Raw genomic sequence first — 21,702 nt, forward strand, 5'->3', positions numbered from 1 at the left:
CTCTCAGCACAAAATGCCAGCAGTCACCCCAAAACACACTCCTCTGGCATCCGAGGTCGGTGGATACTGGACATTTTGTTGGGGTCAAGAACATTCTTGGACGGCTGGTTGTGGCAGGCCACCATGCCCCTCCCCCCAGTGTCCGCTCAGATTCGGGCTGCTTAAGTCTCTAGCCTTGAGTGCAGGGTACCACTTCCAAGCTCCCCTCAGATCTCCAGAGACGGGGGGCTCTCTGCTCCTCGAGGTCTCCGATAACGCTCGGGGGGCCATGGATGTCACCCAGAGCAACACGCTCTCAGATGGGGACAGGGTTCTTGCAATCCACAGAGACTTCTTTCTTCTTTTTTCTCCCAAGTGGATTTGCAGACACCCCAGCATCCAGGGACCCCATTTTTTTCAGTTTACTTCTTTCCGAGGTGGGAACCTGTGTGATGGATTCCAGCCTGGTAGCAGTCTGGGAGACAGAGGAGATTTCTTGCACTCCCCCACCCCCCACCCTGCAGCTTGTCCCTGTGCTGTCATCACCCGCATTCAAGGGGACTCTAGAATGTTCTCCATGCAGTCAGACAAGGCTGGGCCTTTGTAGTTCTCGTTTGTGCTATGGGTTTCAAGGCTCCCTAGGAAAAAGGTGGGGGGCTCTTCGAGGAGATGGGGGCTGTCAGATGACAAACCAGAGGTGTGGACTTGGGGTATGAGGTCAGAGGCGGGGTGGGGGTCCCCCAGAGGTGTGGCACAGTGGGTGTGTCCAGGACAGCAGGCTACACCGTGGGGGTTGAGTTGTGGAATGGAAGGCACGGGAAAAAACCCCAGGGCCAGCCAGTGCCAGTGGGCATCAGTGGCTCCACTTCGGGTTACGTCAGTAGCAGGTGAGAGAAGAATCTGGAACCTTTCTCGGCTTGTGAGTGTGGAAGGATGGAGGGCTGAGAACCTAGTCCTTTCTCGAACATGCTAATACTGCACTTTTTTTTTTTTTAAGTAAAATGTTCTCAAGCAAGTAAAAGAACACTGGGCTTTGGAGGCGGGTGGTGGAGGCTGGCGCCCCAGAAGGATGCGCTCAGGAGGAGGCAGGAGGGGACCTGGGACCAGAGGGCATCTGACAGGTTCCTCCACGTCTGGAATCTTCTTTCCTGTCCTTCTCCAGAGGCCTGTCGTCTCAGGACATGCTGGAGGGGGGAATGCAGGCCAGGAGGGTTGGTACTGTTGAGCATGTGGAAGAGACCCCTCCACACAGTCACCCACTCTAGTCGGTAGCAGAGCTGGCCGCCAGTCCCCACATGGGGCCTCGACACTTCTGGGGCCCAGCAGAAAACCAGACTCTGGGGGTGGGTTGCCTGGTGAGTCACAATAGAGGTAACCTCCAAACCACCTGTCCATCCACCTGTCTACCCATCCACCCACCTACACATCTAGCCACCCACCCATCCAACCTCCCAGCTATACATCTACCCACCCACTCAACCATCCACCCATCTACCTATCCACCCATCCATCCACCTGTCTACCCATCCACCCATCTACACATCTATCCATCCATCCATCCATCCTCATCCATTTACACATCTACCCACCCACCCATACATATATTCATCCACCTGTTTACCCACCCACCCATCCATCCACCCATCTACTCATCCATCCATCTATCCATTATTCACATATCCACCCACTCATCCATTCATCCATGATCTATCCATCCATTCGTCCATCAACCCATCCATCTATCCATGATCCACCCACTCCTCCACCCATCTACCCATCATTCATTCATCAACCCATCCTCCTACAATTTCTTACTTTGCATTTCTAGTCTTGTGAGCATGCCTGTTTTTATGATTGCCCCCTAAGTATCCCCAGGGGAGGGTTGAGTTCTGCCAGTGGTGGCTTGCTCCCGGTGGATCATTTCTTGTGTGAGCTCAAGCCCACAGAGCTTGGGTCAAGGTTTTTCACAAGCACACAGGGAGGCGTTGTGGGGGAGGCTGTGTTGGTCTCAGACCATTGTTATGTTCATTTCCTAATTTGGTGCTTTCTGAATCACCAAGACAGCCCTTGAAGTTGGGTCAGACTTGCAGAATTGTGTTCTGGCAAGCATTAACCCTAAAATCCTGGGGCTTGAACTCAGGGGGCCTGGGCACCTTTTGTTGTTGTTGTTGTTGTTCTTAAGGCTGGGGCTCTGGGGTTCCACTTCTGGCTTTTTGGTGGTTAATTGGAAATAAGAGTGTCAGGGACTTTCCTGCCGGGTCTGGCTTTAAACCATGATCCTCTGATCTCAGTCTCCAGAGTAGCTGGCATTACAGGCCATTGGAGTCTGGCAGCCCTGTGCATGCTAAGGAAGCTTTGGGCCCTTGCCCACCTTGGAAATCTAGTCTTGAACCCCTGGCATATCCTGAGTGGCAGGAGTCCACCTGGGGCTGGCAGCTGGCCATATACCACATGCCCAGGAGGTGACCTGGGTGGAGCTGTATCACGTGGGGTCAGCTGGACCCCCCCCAATGAATCCCCAGACACAGGGCCCAAGTGACCCCGGAGTCTGGGTCTAGGTCTTTCGGAGGATTTTTGTTTTCTCCGAGGTCAAGGGCTGTTTGTGGGTTGTCACATACCCCTGTGAAAAATGACGTGCTGTCCCTGAACTCCACTCACAGGACTCTAGAACCTTCATCCTGTTCTCTCCTGAGCACTGCCATATACCAGCTGCCCCACAGCTGTGAATATAATAGCTCTGCTGACTCCTGGGCAAGTCCTGCCTGGGAACCACTGCATCTGGGGGTGGTCCTGGGGCTCCCCGGATATATTTCTTTTGAAATCTAGAACCAGGTGGATCTTGCGGGCTTGGGGGCGGGGGGCTGACTCTACTGGACATTGCTGTTGGGACTGCCATGTTGCACAGCACGGGGTCAGACTGGCATTCTGGTCTGTATAACAGTGCCCCCTGGAGTTGTTCAGGGGTGGCTCACTGGTTAACTATAACCACTGCCTCCCTGCCTGCTTGTTTCTGTATCCCTCTGTCCAATGCATCACGGTGCAGTTCTCCAAGACTCGAGACCACCAGAGCAGCTAGACTGCCAGTGCCTTACCTACCTTGTTTCCTGGTCTTCTGTTGCCTCAGTGGACCTGTGCGAGAGGAAACGAGGCTTGGAATGGAATTATTTTCCTTTTTTCTTTTTTTTTAATGGTGCTGGTCCTGAGGCTTGAACTCAGGGCCTAGGCACTGTCCCTGGGTTTCTTTTTGCTCAAGGCTGGCACTCTACCACTTGAGCCACAGCACTACTTCCAGCTTTTTTCTGTGGTTCTGAGGCATTGAACCCATGGCTTCATGCATGCCAGGCAAGCTCTCAACCACTAAGCCACATTCCCAGCCCCACTTTCTGTTTCTTGGTGGTTAATTGAAGATAAGATTTTCCTGCCCCAGGCTGTCTTTGAACCATGATCCTTAGATCTCAGCCTCCTGAGCAGCTGGGATTACAGGTGGGAGTCTCCGGTGCTGGACTAGTCTGGTTTTGTTTTCTGCCTCTCAGCCAGCTCCAGTCCCTGTCCCTGGCAGCCCCGGTGGTGCCTCCTCTTGCCCTCACTGTGGGCCCCATACACACACGCACCCATCTTCCTCCAGCGCTGCCTCCGGCTTCTCCTCAGACCTGGGCAGCATGAATTCAGGTTGGGGCCTCATGCTGTGGACAGAGAGAGCCAGGTGAGGGGGTCAGCCAGCTGTGCAACCTCTACAGAGGTCTCAGCTCCCACTGGCCTCTCTGGCCAGCGGTGACCATGATCTGTGGCCTGCTGGGAGACAGTTTACATGCTGCAGGGTAGCACGGGGCCCCAGGGTGGGGAGAGGTAATAATCATGAGAAATCATTCAGGGTTAATGAAGATGGGGTGCTGTGAGGGGCAGAAGAAGGGAAGTCGGGGAAGGAAGAGCCTGAGCCATTGGGGTTTCTCCTAGCTGCCTGTCAGGCACACCTTTGTGCATTTCTTCTTCTTTCTTTCTTTTGGTGGTTGGTACAGAAATTTGGACTCAGGTCTTTCTCATTTATTAGGCTCTACTGCTGAACATGCCAGCAGCCCTTTTTTGCACTGGTTATTTATTTATTCATTCATTCATTTGTAGGTCCTAGGGCTTGAACTCAGGGCCTAGGTGCTATCCCTGAGCCTTTTTCACTCAGGGTTAGCACTGTATCAACTTGAACCACAGCTCTATTTGGGCTTTCTGCTGGTTTATTGGACATGAGAGTCTCACAGACTTTCCTGCCCAGGCTGGCTTTGAACCATGATCCTCAGATCTCAGCCTCCTGGGTAGCTAGAGTTACAGGTGTGAGCCCCTCACACCTGGTTCAATCAATGTTCTCATGTGCCGAGTATCCCCTTCTGACTACTTGGGGAGGTAGGATTTGATCCCAGGGCTGACCCCAAAGTCCTCCCCAGGCAGGGTCTATCCACCAAGTGCAGACACCTTTATTCTTCACAAAGCTCAGGCTTTGTGAATAGGAACCCGGCTCTGGGATGAGAACCCTGCTCCCACATTACCCCCCCCCACCCCATACCCCTGTGGCCCTCACAGGTTAGCACTGACCTTTCCCTCCTGGCTCGCAGGCGCTCCTCTTCATACCTGAAAGAAAGGAAAGGACCCGGGGTAGACACTGGGGGGGGGGGGGACTTCCGTCCCTTTGGGAGTGAGGCCTGACTGCCCAGTGGGGAGGCGGGGGAGGGGCTCACTGCAGCACGCAGTCCGGGATCTGCACGTGCTCCATGGGGATGAGGTGCTCCAGCTCCTCCAGACTCTGCACATACTGGATCTTACTGATGAACTTGACGCTGCAGGAGGGTGAGGAGAGAGGGTCAGAACCACCCCCCTGCGGGCACCACAGGCCCCAAAGTGATCACACACACACACACACACACACACACACACACGTACGCACACGGCCCACGGCCCACTCCAGGTCCGCAGCTCCGTGGCTCACACCTCCCACCCTGCCCCAGTGCCCCTCTGGATGCCCGCCTCCTCCTTTAGTGTGCCCCCCCCCCCACAAAGAGTCCTGGCAAAGAAGGGTAAGTGGGACATGGCCAACTGCTGAGCGGAGGGGTCTGGTTTAAAAGAAGAAGGACCCTGAGCTTTGGAGTGGCTCCTCCCTGTCTGGCTTGGCTGAGGTGGTAGAGCACCAGCTGTGAATGAATAAAACTGAGCACGAGCAAGAGACCCTGAGGTCAAGCTCCAATACCAACATAGAAATACAGGCCCAAGTCACAAAGGCCAGCTGTCCTGCTGGTGGATGGGGATTGGTTGCTCTGGACGGGGCTACCTGCCAAGGGTAAGTACATTCTAGTTGCAGGCACAGGCCCCAGGTGGCACAGCCACCTGCCCTCTCCTTCCCACTTCAGATGGAGAAGCTTGCTCCCTACTCCGTTACCCAGAGCCCCAACTGCCATCCACTCCCAGTTATCTCCAGAGCAACCAAGGCAATGTTATGCCACCCAGTTAGGAAGTGAGGACAAAACACAGTTCCCTTAGTCCAAAGCGTATGTCTGTCACTTTACCCGGGAAAATCCATCATTAATTAAACATGCACATAAGTGCTCTGTGCAAATAAATTGACACACTTTGTACATTATACAATTGGCATGTTATGTGCACGATAATCATATAAGACTTTCTAGAAGCCTGGAGCTGGTGGCCCTCACCTGCAATCCTGGCTACTCAAAAAACTAAGCTCTTAGGATCGTAGTTCCAAGCCAGCCCAGACAGGAAAGTCCACCAGACAATGATGGCCAAGAAACTTTCAAAAGTAGTGCTCAAGGAGCCAAGCCCCATGGGGCTGGGAATATGGCCTAGTGGTAAAGTGCTTGCCTCGTATACATGAAGCCCTCGGTTCGATTCCTCAGCACCACATATATAGAAAAAAGCCGGAAGTGGCGCTGTGGCTCAAGTGGTAGAGTGCTAGCCTTGAGCAAAAAGAAGCCAGGGACAGTGCTCAGGCCCTGAGTTCAAGCCCCAGGACTGGCCAAAAAAAAAAAAAAAAAAAGCCAAAGACAGTGCTCAGGCCTTGAGTCCATGCCCCAGGACTGGCAAAAAAAACAAAACAAGGCTGGGAATATGGCCTAGTGGCAAGAGTGCTTGCCTCCTACACATGAAGCTCTCGGTTCGATTCCCCAGCACCACATATATGGAAAACAGCCAGAAGCGGCGCTGTGGCTCAAGTGGCAGAGTGCTAGCCTTGAGCGGGAAGAAGCCAGGGACAGTGCTTCAAGCCCCAGGACTGGCCAAAAAAAAAAAAAAAGGAGCCAAGCTCCCCCCCCCCCCATTCAGCCGGACCCACCCCGCCCTGCCAACAAGCCACACCCCATAACCGAGCTCTGCCCCATGATGAGCAGCGTCCCACCCTTCACTGAGCCAAGCCAAGCCCACTACGTGGGACACGCCCACCACCAGCCACGCCCCCTGCCACAGCATCAGGCATGCCCCCCCCCCCCCCCCCCCCCCGCGAGATACATCCACCACATCGGCCACATTGGACACACCCACAATATGAAGGCATAGCCCCCACCATGAAGACACGCCCCTCCTGCTTGGACACGCCCACAATATGGACATGCCCCCAACATTGAATAGGCCCTCACTGCAGGACACGCCATCACCGGGCTTGGAGATGCTTTTTTGTTGTTTATTTGCCGGTTCTGGGGCTTGAACTCAGGGTCTGGGCACTGTCCCTGGGCCTCTCTGTGCTCAAGGCTACCACCACTCTACCACTTGAGCCACAACACCATTCTCAGCTCTGTTTATGTGATGCTGAGGAATCGAACCCAGGGCTTCATGCCTACTAGGCAAGCACTCTACCACAGAGCCACATTCCCAGCCCCGGAGATGCATTTTGAACACAGGTTTGAATGTGTGTGCAGCCTCCGCCAGCAGGTGTGGCTCCCAGCTGACAGTCTCCTGGTCTCACCTGATGAAGGGCCGAGAGATGGCCAACACGGTCCGGATGAACCAGGAGGGGTGGACGATCATCAGAGACTTCAAGTTCTTCCTCAGTCTGTGTGGGGAGGAAGAGAAAGGCGGGTAGCCAGGAGGGGCTGCTCTGGGGAGCCCTGGGAATCTATCTGGAGGAAGGGCAGGGGTGAAGGAGGGCCGTGGGCCTGCATCGCTCACTCGCCCCATATGCACCAACCCAAATGTGTGAGCCTGAGTCTTCAAGGCCCCACAGCAGAAAGAGGGCAAGGAGATAGGGGTTAGTCTGAAAGAGGGACTGAGCGTCAGTGTAGGAGATGGAAGGTTCTGGAGGTGGAGGGTAGGGATGGCCACCCAGTGAACACTTAATGTCACCTACTGTATGGGTACACAGGGGCATCTTTTGGATGTAGTGTGATGGCAGCTGCAGAGCTGACCATGAGCTAGGGGCAGGTGGGCCCTAGTCTGATGACCAATGCCCTTTATAAAGAGGGAGAGGGGCCGTGTTTGGGGACCAATGGCTCTCACTCAGGAAGCTGAGATCTGAGGATTGTGGTTCAAAGTCAGCCTGGGGAAGAAAGTCCGTGAGACTCTTATCTCCAACGAACCACCAAAAAGCAGGAAGTGGAGCTATGGCTCAAATGCACTAGCCTTGAACAAAACAAGCTTAGGGATAGTGCCCAAGCCCTGGGTTCAAGCCCTAAGACAGCAGGAGGAGAGGGAGGGGGAGGAGGAGGAAGATAAAAAAGAGGAGGAGGAAGAGGAAAAGGAAGAAGTAGTATGGGGCACGCCCACCCAGATGCCTTGCACCATTAAGAGGCGGTTCTAGCTGGCCCCGCCTATTTTCCCAGCCCTGGAGCAGCGTGGATGTTAGCCCCGCCTGCCTTCCGGTTCCGGAACAGGAAAGGCGGCTCTAACGGCCCTGCCTCCCAGCCTCGGGACCACGTGTAGCCAAGATGGCCGCCGGTGGACCCGGAGGCGGTCCTGTGGGCCATGATGTAGATGTAGGCCGCCCTTAGGGAGGCCCCTCGGCCCTCCACCCTTGATGGACAGCCCAGGGCCGGTAATCATAGCCCCTAGCTAGGTACGCTACACCCCTCCCCTTCCTGCCGCCATCTGGCCTTTATAAATATGGTTTCCCCCCCTTAATAAAGCGGAGAATGCATGACATCCCCCCGATCGTCTGAGTGTCCTTCCGCCGAAGGGGGGCTGGGTGCGGGCGGTTCGCGACTCTTACCTCCTCTAGGCTCGGCCCGTGGGGTACGCTCCCCGCCTCTCCCGCTGGCCGGGAGAGCGCTGGGGGCAAAGGACCCCGGCAAAGAAGAAGAAGGGGAAGACAGAAAGAAGGAAGGGAAAGAGAGGGAGGGAAGGAGGGAGGAGGAGGAGGAGGGGAAGGAGGAAGAGGAGGAGGAGGAGGAGGAGGAGGAGGAGGAGGGAAAAAAGAAAAGGGAAAACAAAGAAGGAAGAGAGCCCTGGGACCTCCAGCGGCCCCCTGGCCTGGAAACACCCAAGAAGCCGGCCCGGCCTCCTCAGAGGCGAGACCCTAGCCTGGCATCCTCGGGGCTGAGACAGGGGCCTCAGGAGAGCAGTGACATCTCACATTTGCCCTTAGACCATCGGCTCCCTGAAGCCCTAGAAAACCACTACAGCACCTTCCCAGCTGGGGTGTGTGCTTGATCTGTGACTTCCCATCCCCTCCCCTCCAGTGCCCCTAGCACAGGGCCCAGCCGCGCCTCTCACCTCCTGTCAATCATCTGGTAACACTTTTTCAGCCAGCCAATGCCGGGCATCCTCCGCCGGGGGGTGGCGCCGTTCAGGTACACGATCATGTAATCCTCTGCCACCAGCAGCTCCAGGCTGCTGATGACATACCTGCTCCGGGATGACAAAGGAGAGGACCCCAGGGGGAGGCACCCAGTGTCAGGACGCCTGTCATACTTGCCCCATCTACTTCCACCCACGCCCTCCAGCCACACCTGTGCAGTGGCAGACACACCTATGCAAATCCAGAAGACCTGGGCAGGCGTGGGCACACCTGTGCAGGTGTGTCTGGTACACTCTGGGAGGGAGGAGGACATGGACAATCCCTGACCACCCCAAATCTGCATCTGTGGACATAGTTGTGAAAGGTCAATTGTCTTATGCCTTGGTCTCTCGAGTGCTGGGATTACAGGTGTGTGCCACCATGCCAGATGATATGTATGTCTGTGTCTGTCATGACCAAACGGTACCTGCGTGTCCTTAGGCAGGTGGTTTAAGTGCTGTGTGCTCGGACTCTGAACTGAGGAGTGGAGGCAATGCAGTTGTGGGAAAGATGGCAGGTTATCCCTCAGAAAATGCAACACCTCCTGTCTGCCACGCCGTAAATTAGAAATAAAGGATGGTGTGATGGTGGTGGTGGTGGTAATGGTGAGGAGGAGGATGGTGGCGGAGGTAATGGAGATGGTGGTGGTAGTGATGATGGTGATGATGGTGATAGTGGTGGTGGTTGTGGTCGAGATGATGATGATGATGCAATGGTGGTGCTGGTAGTCATGATGATGGTAGTAGTCATAGTGTCGGTGGTGGTCGTGACGATGGTGATGGTGATGATGATGAAGGGATAATAACACTGGGGGAAAGGAGGCCCAGGATGCAGGACACAGGGCAGGCCATGGCCATCAGGGCCTCTTGGCCACCACTCCATCCCTTGGCACTGAGCAGCGCCTCCCCAGACCCCACAGACGGGCATCTCAGAGTCGCCCAGAACCCCCGGGTGGGTAGGACTCACAAGAAGAGGTTCTCCATGATGTAGTGATAGTCTGGGGAGCTGCTGTCTGGGAGGAAGCAGGCAGCGAAGACAATGATGGCATTGAGACCTTCGCCATAGTACCCTGGGGACGGAAGACCAATGGGTGACACAAAGCGCTGGGCACAGCCCTGCGTCCTCTCCCAGCTCTGGGCTGCCCCAGGGCGCACCCCGCCCTACGTCCACCCCGCCCTTTTCCCACCCCCACGTGCTCAGGGGGGGTCCCAGCCCAGGGTGGGCAGCCACTGCCCTCTCAGTGTGGCACCTGTCCACAGCCCTCCTGCCCTCCCCAGGTGAGATGCCAGCTCGGCGTGCTATGGGAGGACTCACCTCCATGGGTGAGCACCTTCATGTAAGGTCGGATCATGTGCAGGTCGATCCGGTGTTCTTGTTCCCCAATGATTACCGTTCGCCACAGGCGCCCATTGGCCGCACTGCCCTCCTCCGCCGCACCGTCCCCAAACAGATCTGCACTGTCCCCAGGCATGTTCTTGGCGCTGGCCACAGGGGTGTCATCTGTCAGCAAAGGAGGGAGGAGAAGAAATGGGTAATACACACGTGGCTGTCATGGCTGCTGGCAGACATGGATTATTCCAGCCACCTGGCTTCCCTGCTTGCTCAAATACCACCTTCTCCAAGAAGCCTTCCGGGATTGCACTCTCTTCCACCAACCAGCAGCTACACACCTGGCCTTCCAACGAATGTGGCCATCTGGGGCCAAGGCCACAGAAGAGCAGGCTGTGGTCTCCCCACGCCCCCCCCCCCCCGTGTGTCAGCCCACTGTACTCCAGGCATCTCACTGCCCCCCTCGCAGGCCACAGGCTGAACAGTCTATCCTACACTTCAGCCGGCTGGTCTGGTTGGATTGAAGTTGTTAGGGGAAATGTGGGGACTGAGCATTTAAAAAACAACAACATACTTATATACTGATTGTGGGGGATTCTTTTTGGTGGAGGAGGGTCATTTTGAGTCTTGAACTCGTGGCCTGAGTGCTGTCTCTGAGCTCTTTTGCTCAGGTCTAGCACTCTACCACTTTGAGCACAGCACCACTTCCAGCTTTCTGGTGGCTAATTGGAGGAGATAAGCATTTCGTGGACTTTCCTGTCCAGGCTGGCTTTGAACCATAGGCTCAAGCTCAGATCTCACTCAACCTTCTGGGTTTTTGTTTGTTTTTTCCTTTCTTTTTTTTTGCCAGTCCTGTGGCTTGAACTCAGGGCTGGGACACTGTCCTTGAGCTTCTTTTGCTCAAGGCTAGCATTCTATCTCTTGAGCTGCAGCATCGCTTCCAGCTTTTTCTGTTCATGTGGTACTGAGGAATCAAACCCAGGACTTCATGCATTGCTAGGCAAGCACCCTACCAGTAGGCCACATTCCCAGACCTTACTCAACCTCCTGAGTGGCTAGGATTACAGGTGTGAGCCACCAGCACCGGGCTCATACTAATCATTTTGTTTGGCAGTTCCTGAGTTTGAACTCTGGGCCTTGAACTTGCTACCGAAGCACCCTACCACTTAAGCCACACTCTGACCCCCAGGGCCAAGCCCCTTCCTTCAAGCCGCGCCCACAACATTGTATCCACACGTTTCAGTCACACACCAGGAGCCACCCCTCTGCAATTTAAGCCACGCCCCTACCACTTAAGTCACACCCTAGAAATTGAGCCACGCCCCCATCACTTAGACCATGCCCCATGCTCAAGTCACGCCCTTCCATTTAAATCACTCCCTACAACTCGAGCCACACCTTTACACTAAACCCCGGCTCGCATCAGAGACCCATGCCCCCATCTACGTCACACCCTACACCGTGAGCCACGCCCACCGGTTAAGCCACGCCCTACATTTTAAGCCACACCCCCACCCTAGAGCCACCCTCCCACTTAAGTCACGCCCTACTACTCCAGCCATAATTTAAGCCATGTCCCATCAGAGCCACGCCTCCACACTTCAAGTCACGCCCCACAAGAGCCACGCCTACTGTTTAAACTTCACCACGTTCTCATGCCACGCCCCCATGCATGGGACTCGCCTCTCGATTTAAATCACTCTGCAACTGGAGCTACCTTTCTACAGTTTCTAAGCCACACCCTGCAACTTGAGCCATAGTTTAAGCCATGCCCCACCAGAGCCCCGCCCCTGCAATGTAAGCCCCGTCCAGATCCTAGAGCCCTGCCCCTACCATTTAAGTCACGCCCTGCTGCTCCAACCACGCCCCTGCTAGAGCTACTTCATCCCTTGCTTTATTTTCCTTATTCTTGTGTCTTACAAACAGTCTTGCTGGGCTGGGAATGTAGCCTAGTGGTAGGGTGCTTGCCTCCCATACAGAAAGCCCTGGATTCGATTCCTCAGCACCACATATATAGAAAAAGCCGGAAGTGGTGCTGTGGCTCAAGTGGTAGAGTGCTAGCCTTGAGCAAAAAGAAGCCAAGGACAGTGCTCAGGTCCTGGGGTCCAAGCCCCAGGACTGGCAAAAAACAACAACAACAAAAAAAAACAACCCTCAGTCTTCCTCATTTATACCTTCAATCAACTTCCCTTTACTCACTAAGAAGGGCATGTGTTTACTAGACATATACAAAAGATGGGGAGGATTTTCCTTTAGTTAGCTAACACACAAATCTAGTTGTGATCAAGGAATAAAAGCCATGGCAGTGCATACTTTGGCCTTAGGAGCAGAGGCACCAAACGTTACCATCACCCAGCTCTTCCTACATCTAATCAGTAACACTGAAAGACTCCTTGTATGTAAATATCCAGCCAGGCAATAAACTGGACTGCACATATTAATCAACCTCAGCCTCAAAAGCCCCTCCCAATTTATATATGCAGTACGTTGGCAGAACAATGTATTTTGTATATTGTTTATATTTATTTGGGGACCAGGTGAGGGTGGGCTGGGGGGGGGGCGCGGGAAGAGTTCCCATCCTCACCTTCCCACTCTAACTCATTGCCGTTCCCCAAGAACTCCAGCGAGTCAGTCTCGTCGGGTGTCTCAATGTCGTCCACATTGATGTCTAGGTCATCAGGAGTGTCCAGGAAGTCATCAGACAGCAGGGAGCCCTCACTCTGGTCCAGGGAGATGTTGATCTCGGGAGCCACCAGCGTCTTCCTCTTGCGATGGGCTCCGAGCACATTCAGGGTGCTGGGAGGAGCTGCGGGAGCCCAGGCACGAAGCCCCTGTGGCTCTCCATCTCCTCCTGCCTCCGGGTATGGCAGGGTGGGGAAGGGGTTCGAATCCCTCATCGGTTGTGGGGGCGGGGTGGGGGACAAGGGACACGGGGACGCACACTCACTTCACTCCCTCGGGTTAGACAGCCCTGGCTTAAAATCCTGCCTTCAAGCATGGCAGTAGAGTGGGGAGAATGACTCACGCCTGTCATTCCAGCTACTCGGGAGGCTGAGATCACAGTTCAAAACCAGCCAGGCAGAAAAGTCTATGAGACCCTTATCTCCAATTAAGCACCAAAAACTTGGAAGTGGAGCTGTGGCTCAAGTGGGAGAATGCCAGGCTGGCACGAAGAAGCTCAGGGTACAGCACTCAGGCCCTGAGGTCAAGCCCAGGCCTGGCACGGGTCACACACACACACACACACACACACACACACACACACGCGCGCGCCTGCCTTCTTCTTACTAGCCTTGAGATCTTAGACAACCGTTTCTCATCTCTGATCCTGCCTCAGTTTCACCACCTGTAAAATAAGCCTTGTAATCCAGCCAAATGCCCATGAGTGATGTGGCCCTAGATACCCACGCAGCCTGCAGGGTACCAGGCCATGATGGAGTGGAGTTGACAGCTGTGATTGAATGGGGATCGTCCCTCATGCGGTGGCTGGGAATGGCAGGGTCCACTTGTAATACCAAGTAGGTTTCTGTAGCTGGTGCTGATCCTAACAGCTGAAATCAGGGTGTCCTGCTCTGGCTTGGCTTTTTCACTCATCGCTGATGTTCTATCACTTGAGCCACAGCCTCAGTCCCGGCTTTTTTTGTGTGTGTGTGGTTTATTGGAGGTAAGAGTCTCACGAGCTGGGCACTGGTGGCTCACACTTGTAATCCTAGCTACTCGGGAAGCTGAGGCTTAAGGATTTGTGGTTTGAATTCACCCAGGGCAAGAAAGTCTGTGAGACTCATCTCCGATGAACGACAGTACTCAAAAAAGCCAGAAGTGGCGCTACGGCTCAAGGGGTAGAGCACTAGCCTTGAGCAAAAGTAGCTCAGGGACGAAGCCCAGGTTCAGAGTTCAAGCCCCAGGACTGGCAAAAGAAAAAAGGAGTCTCACAAACTTTTCCTGCCTAGGTTGGCTTAGAACTGCGGTCCTCAGATCTCAGCCTCCCAGGACACCCTTATTTGGCTGGACTGATCTCACCCCATGCATTGCTGGACATGTTGTACAGGCCACCTCCTTTAATCCTTGCATGTTAACTCTCTGAGAAGCTGCCTTTGGTGGATAAGAAAATGGAGGTACCAAGAGGTTCAGTAACCAGCTTGAGGACACACAGCAAGGCAAGGCGGTCTAGCCACCATAAGGTTCTCCCCCGCCATATTACTTCCCCCGTGTCTTGGCGGGCAGAACAACTCTGTCCCTGCGTTTCTGTGCCCCCCACCCCCGCGCAGATGACCGGGGACACAGTCACAGCTACAACCGCTCTGTGGGTACACATGCATGTGAACTTACAGGATGCGTCTTCTATCGGGCTGCCCAACAGTTCCATTCCTGTCTCTTCCGGGAGCGGCCTGCCAACCCAGCCAGAGGAACAAGTTGTGACCCCAAAATGGTCGGGACAAGAGCAGTGAGACAAGACAACAACAACAACAACAACACAAGATCAACCAAATACATTGGGTCCCTAAAGGTCACTGTGCTCAAATACACTTCCTCCTTTTTCCTTTTCCTGATTTTTGTTCCTGTGGTGGAACTGGGATTTGAACTCAGGGCCTTGCACTTGCTGGGCAGGTGCTCTACCCCTAGAGTCACATTTCCTGCCTTTTCTACTTTTGCTATTTTTCACATACAGTTTAATGTTTTTGCCCCCAGCGTTGGAACCTGGATCTTTCTACTCTTGCATAGTTGGGATGATAGGCATGAAACACTACACTCAGCTTGTTTGTTGAGATGGGGTCTCACTAACATTTTGTCCAGACTGGCTCAAACCTTGATTGTCCCAATTCCTGCTTCCTAAGAAGCCGAGATTATAGGAGTAAGCTACTACCCCTGGCCACTTCTTTCCTGGCACAGGAAATTTATAGGTCATGCTTTGGAAAACTCCTTTCAGACTACCAAATTAATTATTATTTTTACTTTTTGTCAATTGTGGGGCTTCAATTCAGGGCCTGGGCACTGTCCCTGAGCTTCTTTTGCTTAAGGCTAGCTCTCTACCACCTTGAACCACAGCGCCACTTCTGGTTTTCTGGTGGTTCATTGGAGATAAGAGTCTCACAGACTTTCCTGCCTGGGCTGGCTTTGAGCCGCAATCCTCCGATCTCAGTCTCCTGTGTAGGTACGATTACAGGAGTGAGCCACTGGCTCTCAGCTCAAATTAACATTCTGAAATGTATTTATTCACTTTTAGGCCTACATGCTGTCTTGTGGCTTTTTTTCTCCCCAGTCCTGGGGCTTGGACTCAGGGCCTACTCACTGTCCCTGGCTTCTTTTTGCTCAAGGCTAGCACTCTTGAGCCACAGTGCCACTTCTGGCCATTTTCTATAGATGTGGTGCTGAGGAATCGAACCCAGGGCTTCATGCATGCTAGGCAGGCACTCTCCCGCTAGGCCACCTTCCTAGCCCCTGTCTCATAGCTTTTTCACTCAAGGTTGGTACTCTACCACAGCTCCACTTTTGGCCTTTGCTGGTTTATTGGAAATAAGAGTCTCACAGATTTTCCTGCTCCGGGCTGGCTTTGAAACACAATCCTCAAATCCTAGCCTCTTGAGTAGCTAGGATGACAGGTGTGAGCCGCCGACACAGGGTCCCCTCCTTCTGAATTAAGAAACCTTTGGGGGCTGGGAATGTGGCTTAGTGGTAGAGTGCTTGCCTTGTATGCATGAAGCCCTGGGTTCGATTCCTCAGCACCACATATACAGAAAAAGCTGGAAGTTGCGCTGTGGCTCAAGTGGTAGAGTGCTAGTCTTGAATAAAAAAGAAGCCAGGGACAGTGCTCAGGCCCTGAGTTCAAGCCCCAGTACTGGCAATAAATAAATAAAAAGAAAGAAAGAAAGAAAGAAAGAAAGAAAGAAAGAAAGAAAGAAAGAAAGAAAGAAAGAAAGAAAGAAAGGAAAAGAAACCTTTGCTTCCAAACCATCAGCAATTAGCAGGAATTGGAGTCTCCCCCTGGGTGAGGGGTGAGATCGGAAGGGAGGGAGAGGGAGTGTAGGAGTTTCCTTTTAGTTCCTTCTCATTTGCCTAGTTCTCGACTTCCTTTTATTCTAGAATCATCTAGGATTATCTTGATGCCCAGGCAGTCCAAGAGCTGAGAGACCCATAGCTTGCCCAAGACCATAGGCCTTCCTCATTGCCCTCTACCGCCCTCTGGTGCCCACTTAGTGCAAGTGCACAGCTACAGTGCACATAGCAGAGGAGGGAGGGGGGCGTGTCTGCCACTCTTCCAGCCAGAGGAAAACTAATCCATCCATCCATCCATCCATCCATCTATTTACATATGTATTTGATTTGGGGGCTTGAACTCTGGGCCTGGGCATTGTCCATGAGCTCTTCAGCTCTACCTCTTTGAGCCTCAGCACCACTACCAGTTTTCTGGTGGTTCACTGGAGCTAAGATTCTCAGGACTTTCCTGCCTGGGCTGGCTTTGAACCACGGTCCTCAGATCTCAGCCTCCTGAGTAGCTAGGTGTGAGCCACTGTGCCCAACTTGCTTTCATAATTTCTGAAATAGTTGTGCTCAAGCTAGCCTTGAGTGAGATCCTCCTACCTATGGCCTCCAGGTAGCTGGGGTGATAGATGTGAGCTATCACACTTGGGTCTGAGAGAGAGAGAGAGAGAGAGAGAGAGAGTGTTACTGGGGCTTGAACTCAAGACCTCATGCTCCCCCTGGCATTTTCTCTTCCATTCTACCACCTGAGGTACCCCTCCAGCCTGGCATTTTTGCTGCTTAATTGGTGATGGAATTGAAAGGATTTTCCTGTCCTGGCTGGTCTCAAACCTTGCTCCTCACATCTCAGTTATCTGAGTAGCTAGGACTGTAGGGGTAAGCCCCTGCAACCAGCCGCAGCTTTATTTAAATGGAGATTTAAAGGCAAGAGGCTGGCATGCTCAGGGACTGAGGAAAAGCATTTAAGATGGACACACAGCAAGTGAAAGGGTCCTGAGGGCCGAACAGTACGATGAGTTCAGGGGGCAGATCAAGAAACAGACCAGGGAGCTTGCTACAAAGACAGACACAAGAGGGGAGGGGACAGAGGCTGAGGAAGGCCAGCCAGGGGAGGCAGGAGTGCAGGACTGAATGGGGTCAGGAACCTGGGGGAGCCAGATCAGCTCTCAGGATGCACTGGGGACTCAAAAAAAAAAAAAAAAGATATGAGCTGGACTCCAGTGGCTCACACTTGTGATCCCAGCTACTCAGGAAGCTGCAACCTGAAGACTGCGGTTCAAAGCCAGCCCAAACAGGAAAGTCCATGAGACTCCTATCCCCAATGCACCAACCAAAAAGCGAGAAGTAGAGATGTGGCTCAAGTGATAGACTGCTAGTCTTGAAGGGGAAAGGCTTAGCGTCCAGGCTGAGTTTAAGTCCCAGGACACACACACACACACACACACACACACACACACACACACACAACATACACACACAAAAAGACACACACACAAAATACATATACAGACATACACAACACACACACACACACACACACACAGAGCTGGCACCAGTAACTCATGCCTATAATCTTTGTTACTCGGAAGATCTAGAGGATTGCTGTTCGAAGCTAGATTGGGTAGAACAGCCCATAAGACACCATCTTCAATTAACCAGTAAAAAGTTAGACAGGAGGCATGGCTCAAGTGGTTGAGCACCAGATGAGCAAGCACAAGGTCCTGAGTTTAAACCTCAGTATTGGAAAAATAAAAATAAAGTAGGAGGCTGGGAATGTGGCTTAGTGGTAGAGTGCTTGCCTAGCATGCATGAAGCCCTGGGTTCAATTCCTCAGCACCACATATACAGAAAAAGCTGGAAGTCACGCTATGGCTCAAGAGGTAGAGTGCTAGCCTTGAGCAAAAAGAAGCCAGGGACAGTGCTCAGGCCCTGAGTCCAAGGCCCAGGACTGGCAAAAACAAAACAAAACAAAACCAACAACCAAAAAACATTTAAAAAAAATTAAACAAAGAAAGAGCTCTTTTGCTCAGGGCTAGTGCTCAACCACTTGGAGCCACAGCGCCACTTCCTGTTTTCTAGTGGTTAATTGGTGATGAGAGTCCCACAGACTTTCCTGCCCCAGTGGTCTCTGAACTATGATCCCCAGATCTCAGCCTCCTGAGTAGCTAGGATTACAGGAATGAGCCACCAACTCCTGGCTCTTCAGACACTGGGGATCTTTATTTCGTTTTCTTTTTGCCGCTGGGGATCATTAAAAAACAAAAAATCTGACGCTAGTGTTGAACTCAATGCCTTATACTTGATAGGCAGATTCTCTACGACTTAAACCACGCCCCTGACATAAGCCACACCCTCAACACTGAGCCACACACCTAGCCATGTTTTAGGTTTAGCCCAGCTGGCACTCCACCACTTGAACCGCAGCTCCAGTCCAGCCTTTTGTTGGTGGACCTTCCTTGCCTTAGCTGACTTCAAATTGTGATCCTCAGATCTCAGCTTCCTGAGTGGCTGGTATTACAGGGGTGGGCCACTATACCTGTCCCCACTGGGGTCTTTACCTGTAACCCTCTAGGAGGGTGGCATCTTTGCTGATGTAATAAAGTTTTGATGAGGTGGGGGTAGAGAAGTGGAGGCAGGAAGCTGGGTGGTTTCAGGCTGCACTTAGTTCTGGCTCTGTGGGAGGTTGTGGGAGGGGGATGCTGAAAGCACACTGGGCTCAGGCTGGTGATGTCTGAGGATGCCCGAAGGACCCCCACCCCCACACCCCATGAGGAATGGAGGCTGAAGGAACAGAAGCCCAGCTGCCCACAGAGACACCTTTGTGTGTCCGAAGCTGGAGCTGTCTCAAGGGGCCACCCCAACCCTTCCAGGGCCCAGGAAGACAGTGCCCTGTGGGCACCCTGCCCAGCTGGCAGCCCGCGAGGGACAGCCAGGCCACTGTCCCCCCAACAGTGGGCCGCTGAGGCTGGAGAAGAGGCCCTGCAGCTGGGAGCTCCTGTTCGGTCCCCACCTCATTACCCCTTGCAGCTGTTCTGCCCCATTGCTGACCCCAGAAGACTTGGGAGGGGCCATGACTTAGCTTGCTTGTTCCTCCCTCCCTTCTTTCCTTTCTTCCTGCCAGGCTGCCTTCCTTCTTTCTTTTTGTTGGTTAATTGGAGGTTAAAAAACATCTTATAGATTTTTCTTTCCCAGGCTAGCTTCAAACTGAGATCCTCCTATCTCAGCTACCAGAGTAGTTAGGATTACAGGTGGGAGCCACCAGCACTCAGTTGTGTGATGTATTTTGATAGAATGTTCATTGAAATGGTTTACCCAGGGCTAGACAGTGACTCAAACTGTGTGGGCGTGGCTAGCGCGGTGGGGCGTGGCTTGAGCACTAGGGGCGTGGTTTAGGTGGTAGAGGCTATGCTCAAAAGGGGAGAAGGGGGACTAGCAAATTCAAGGCCTTAACTCCAAACACCACTCATGATTCATCCCCAAATTGTATCTATGGAACTCTACAGAATTCCTTGTCATTCTAATCCCAAGCAACTATGTAGCAACTAGATACACAGTGTATATGTATGTTGACTTACAAGTCACCTAGAGATGATTCATGTTTCCTGAGGATGTGTGCAGCTTCCATGCATGGGGGTTGTAGACCCAGTCCTCCATGAATATTCCCGCAGAGCCCACCATCATAGCTTACACCTGCCACCTTAGTGCCTCCGGAGACTGAGAGTCAAAGGATCTTTGCAAGCTGAGCACACCTAGCCCTCGTAACAGTCCCCTCTCCTGTTACTTTATTTATTCATTCTTTTTTCGTTGTCAGTTGTGGAGTGTGAACTCAGGGCCTGGGCACTGTCTTTTTTTTTGTCCAAGGCTTAGTGTTCTACTACTTTGAGCCACAGCGCTGCTTCTGGTTTTTTGGTGGTTAATTGGAGATAAAAATCCACAGACTTTCTCACTCAGGCTGGCTTCAAATTGTGATCCTCAGAGCTAGGATTACAGACAGGAGCCACCAGCATCCAGATCTCCTGCTACTTTATAGGCAAATTTTTGAGTATACTCTCCAGGGTGACTACCCAGCAAGGGGTGGAGGTGAACCAACCAGCAAGCATCACTCATTATCCAATTTATATGTTGAGCACTTACTTTATATACAAGCACTATTTTGTCCAAAGATAGTGATCAAAACAAAGATTACACCAGGCGCTGGTGGCTCATGCTTGTAATCCTACTTACTCAGGAGACTGAGATCTGAGGATCATGGTTTGAAGGTAGCCTGGGCAGAAAAGTCCTTGTAAGACTCTTATCTCCAATAAACTACTAAAAACAACAAACCCAAAAAACAGAAGTGGTGCTGTGGCTCAAGTGGTAGAGCACTAGCCTTGAGCACAAAGAGGCTCAGCGCCCAGGCCCTGAGTTCAAGCTCCAGGACCAGCAAAAAGAAACAAAGATCACAAGCCAGCATCAATGGCTCACACCTGTAATTCAAGCTACTCGAGAGGCTGAGGTCTAAGGATCATGGTTCAAAGCCAACCCAGGCAGGAAAGTCTGAAGATTCTTCTCTCCAGTTAACTAGCATAAAGCAGAAGTAGAGCTGTGTCTTAAGTGATTGAGCACCACCTTTGAGTGGAAAAGATCAAAGGACCAGTGCGCAGACCCTGAGTTCAAGCCAAAAGGACAACAAAATTGGAATACAGTGACATCCATGGGATGGGAACAGGAAGAACGTAACAGGACTTAAAATGCTGCGGATGTGGGGATTTGGGAAAGATGTGATGATTTAGCAACTGTTCCTAGACTCGTTGCCGTGATATCACGAAGTGGGCATAGGGGCATCCTCATGCTCAAGGCGAGTGTGGGGGAGGAGACTGAGCTGGCCAGAGCCAGGTCAGGCCCTGGAAGCCCCCCTCAGATGTCCTGGCTGGGCAGCCGATCCCGCAGGCTCTCCATGTCCACAGGCCTCCGTGGTCCCCCTCCTGGGTGGTGTGGCAGGGAGTCTGTGTCTTACCTGGGAAGGTCCTCGTCCTGCCATTCCTCCTTCACATCCACGTTTTCCATCCGCAGTGTGGCCTCGGTGGTCCCCATGGGAACCGGCGAGAGGGGCTGGCTTGAAGCAGGGACGAGCCTGGGGGGACAGAAGATGGAAGGATGAGCTTGCCTTACTATCAGGAATGAGGAAACCCCGGAATTAAAAGCCTCCTTCTCTTGAGAGGGACTACACCAACCCCAAGCCAAACCATGACCCAGACACACTCAAGCTCTTTCTCTTTCTTTGACTCTCAACTTGGAAGTCATGAATTTTCTTTTTCTTTTTTTTTTTTTTTTTTTTTTTGAAAAACGTCTTAGGTTGCCAGGCACTGGTAGCTCATGCCTGTAATCCTAGCTATTCAGAAGGTTGAGATATGAGGATCAAAATTCAAAGCCAGTTTAGGCAGGAAAATCCGTGAGACTCTTATCTCCAATGAACCCCCAGAAAATCGGAAGTGGGACTTTGGCTCAAAGTGGTCGAGTACTAGCTTCTCAACAAAGAGCCCAGGCCCTGAGTTCAAACCCCATGACTGAAACATACACACAGAGTCATTTGTGCTGGATTTAGATGGCTCATGCCTATAATGCTAGCTACTCAGGAGGCTGAGATCTGAGGATCAGAGTTTGAAGCCATTGCAAGT

General features: G+C 52.6%; 1 protein-coding gene across 1 annotated transcript; it reads right to left on the minus strand.

Moving 5' to 3' along the window:
• Positions 1 to 682: 682 nt before the first annotated feature.
• On the minus strand, positions 683 to 21,118 carry Atcay (ATCAY kinesin light chain interacting caytaxin). Its single transcript, XM_048341977.1, has 12 exons — positions 21,042 to 21,118; positions 14,396 to 14,454; positions 12,651 to 12,872; positions 10,052 to 10,237; positions 9,704 to 9,806; positions 8,674 to 8,805; positions 6,932 to 7,018; positions 4,704 to 4,802; positions 4,561 to 4,596; positions 3,591 to 3,662; positions 3,076 to 3,108; positions 683 to 1,163 (listed from the first exon to the last, which is right to left on the minus strand). The coding sequence occupies exons 1-12, from the start codon at positions 21,116 to 21,118 to the stop codon at positions 1,154 to 1,156; spliced, it is 1,116 nt and encodes a 371-aa protein (XP_048197934.1). The 3' UTR covers positions 683 to 1,153.
• Positions 21,119 to 21,702: the final 584 nt, after the last annotated feature.

Source organism: Perognathus longimembris, chromosome 3, assembly GCF_023159225.1.
Source record: "Perognathus longimembris pacificus isolate PPM17 chromosome 3, ASM2315922v1, whole genome shotgun sequence".
NCBI lineage: Eukaryota > Metazoa > Chordata > Mammalia > Rodentia > Heteromyidae > Perognathus > Perognathus longimembris.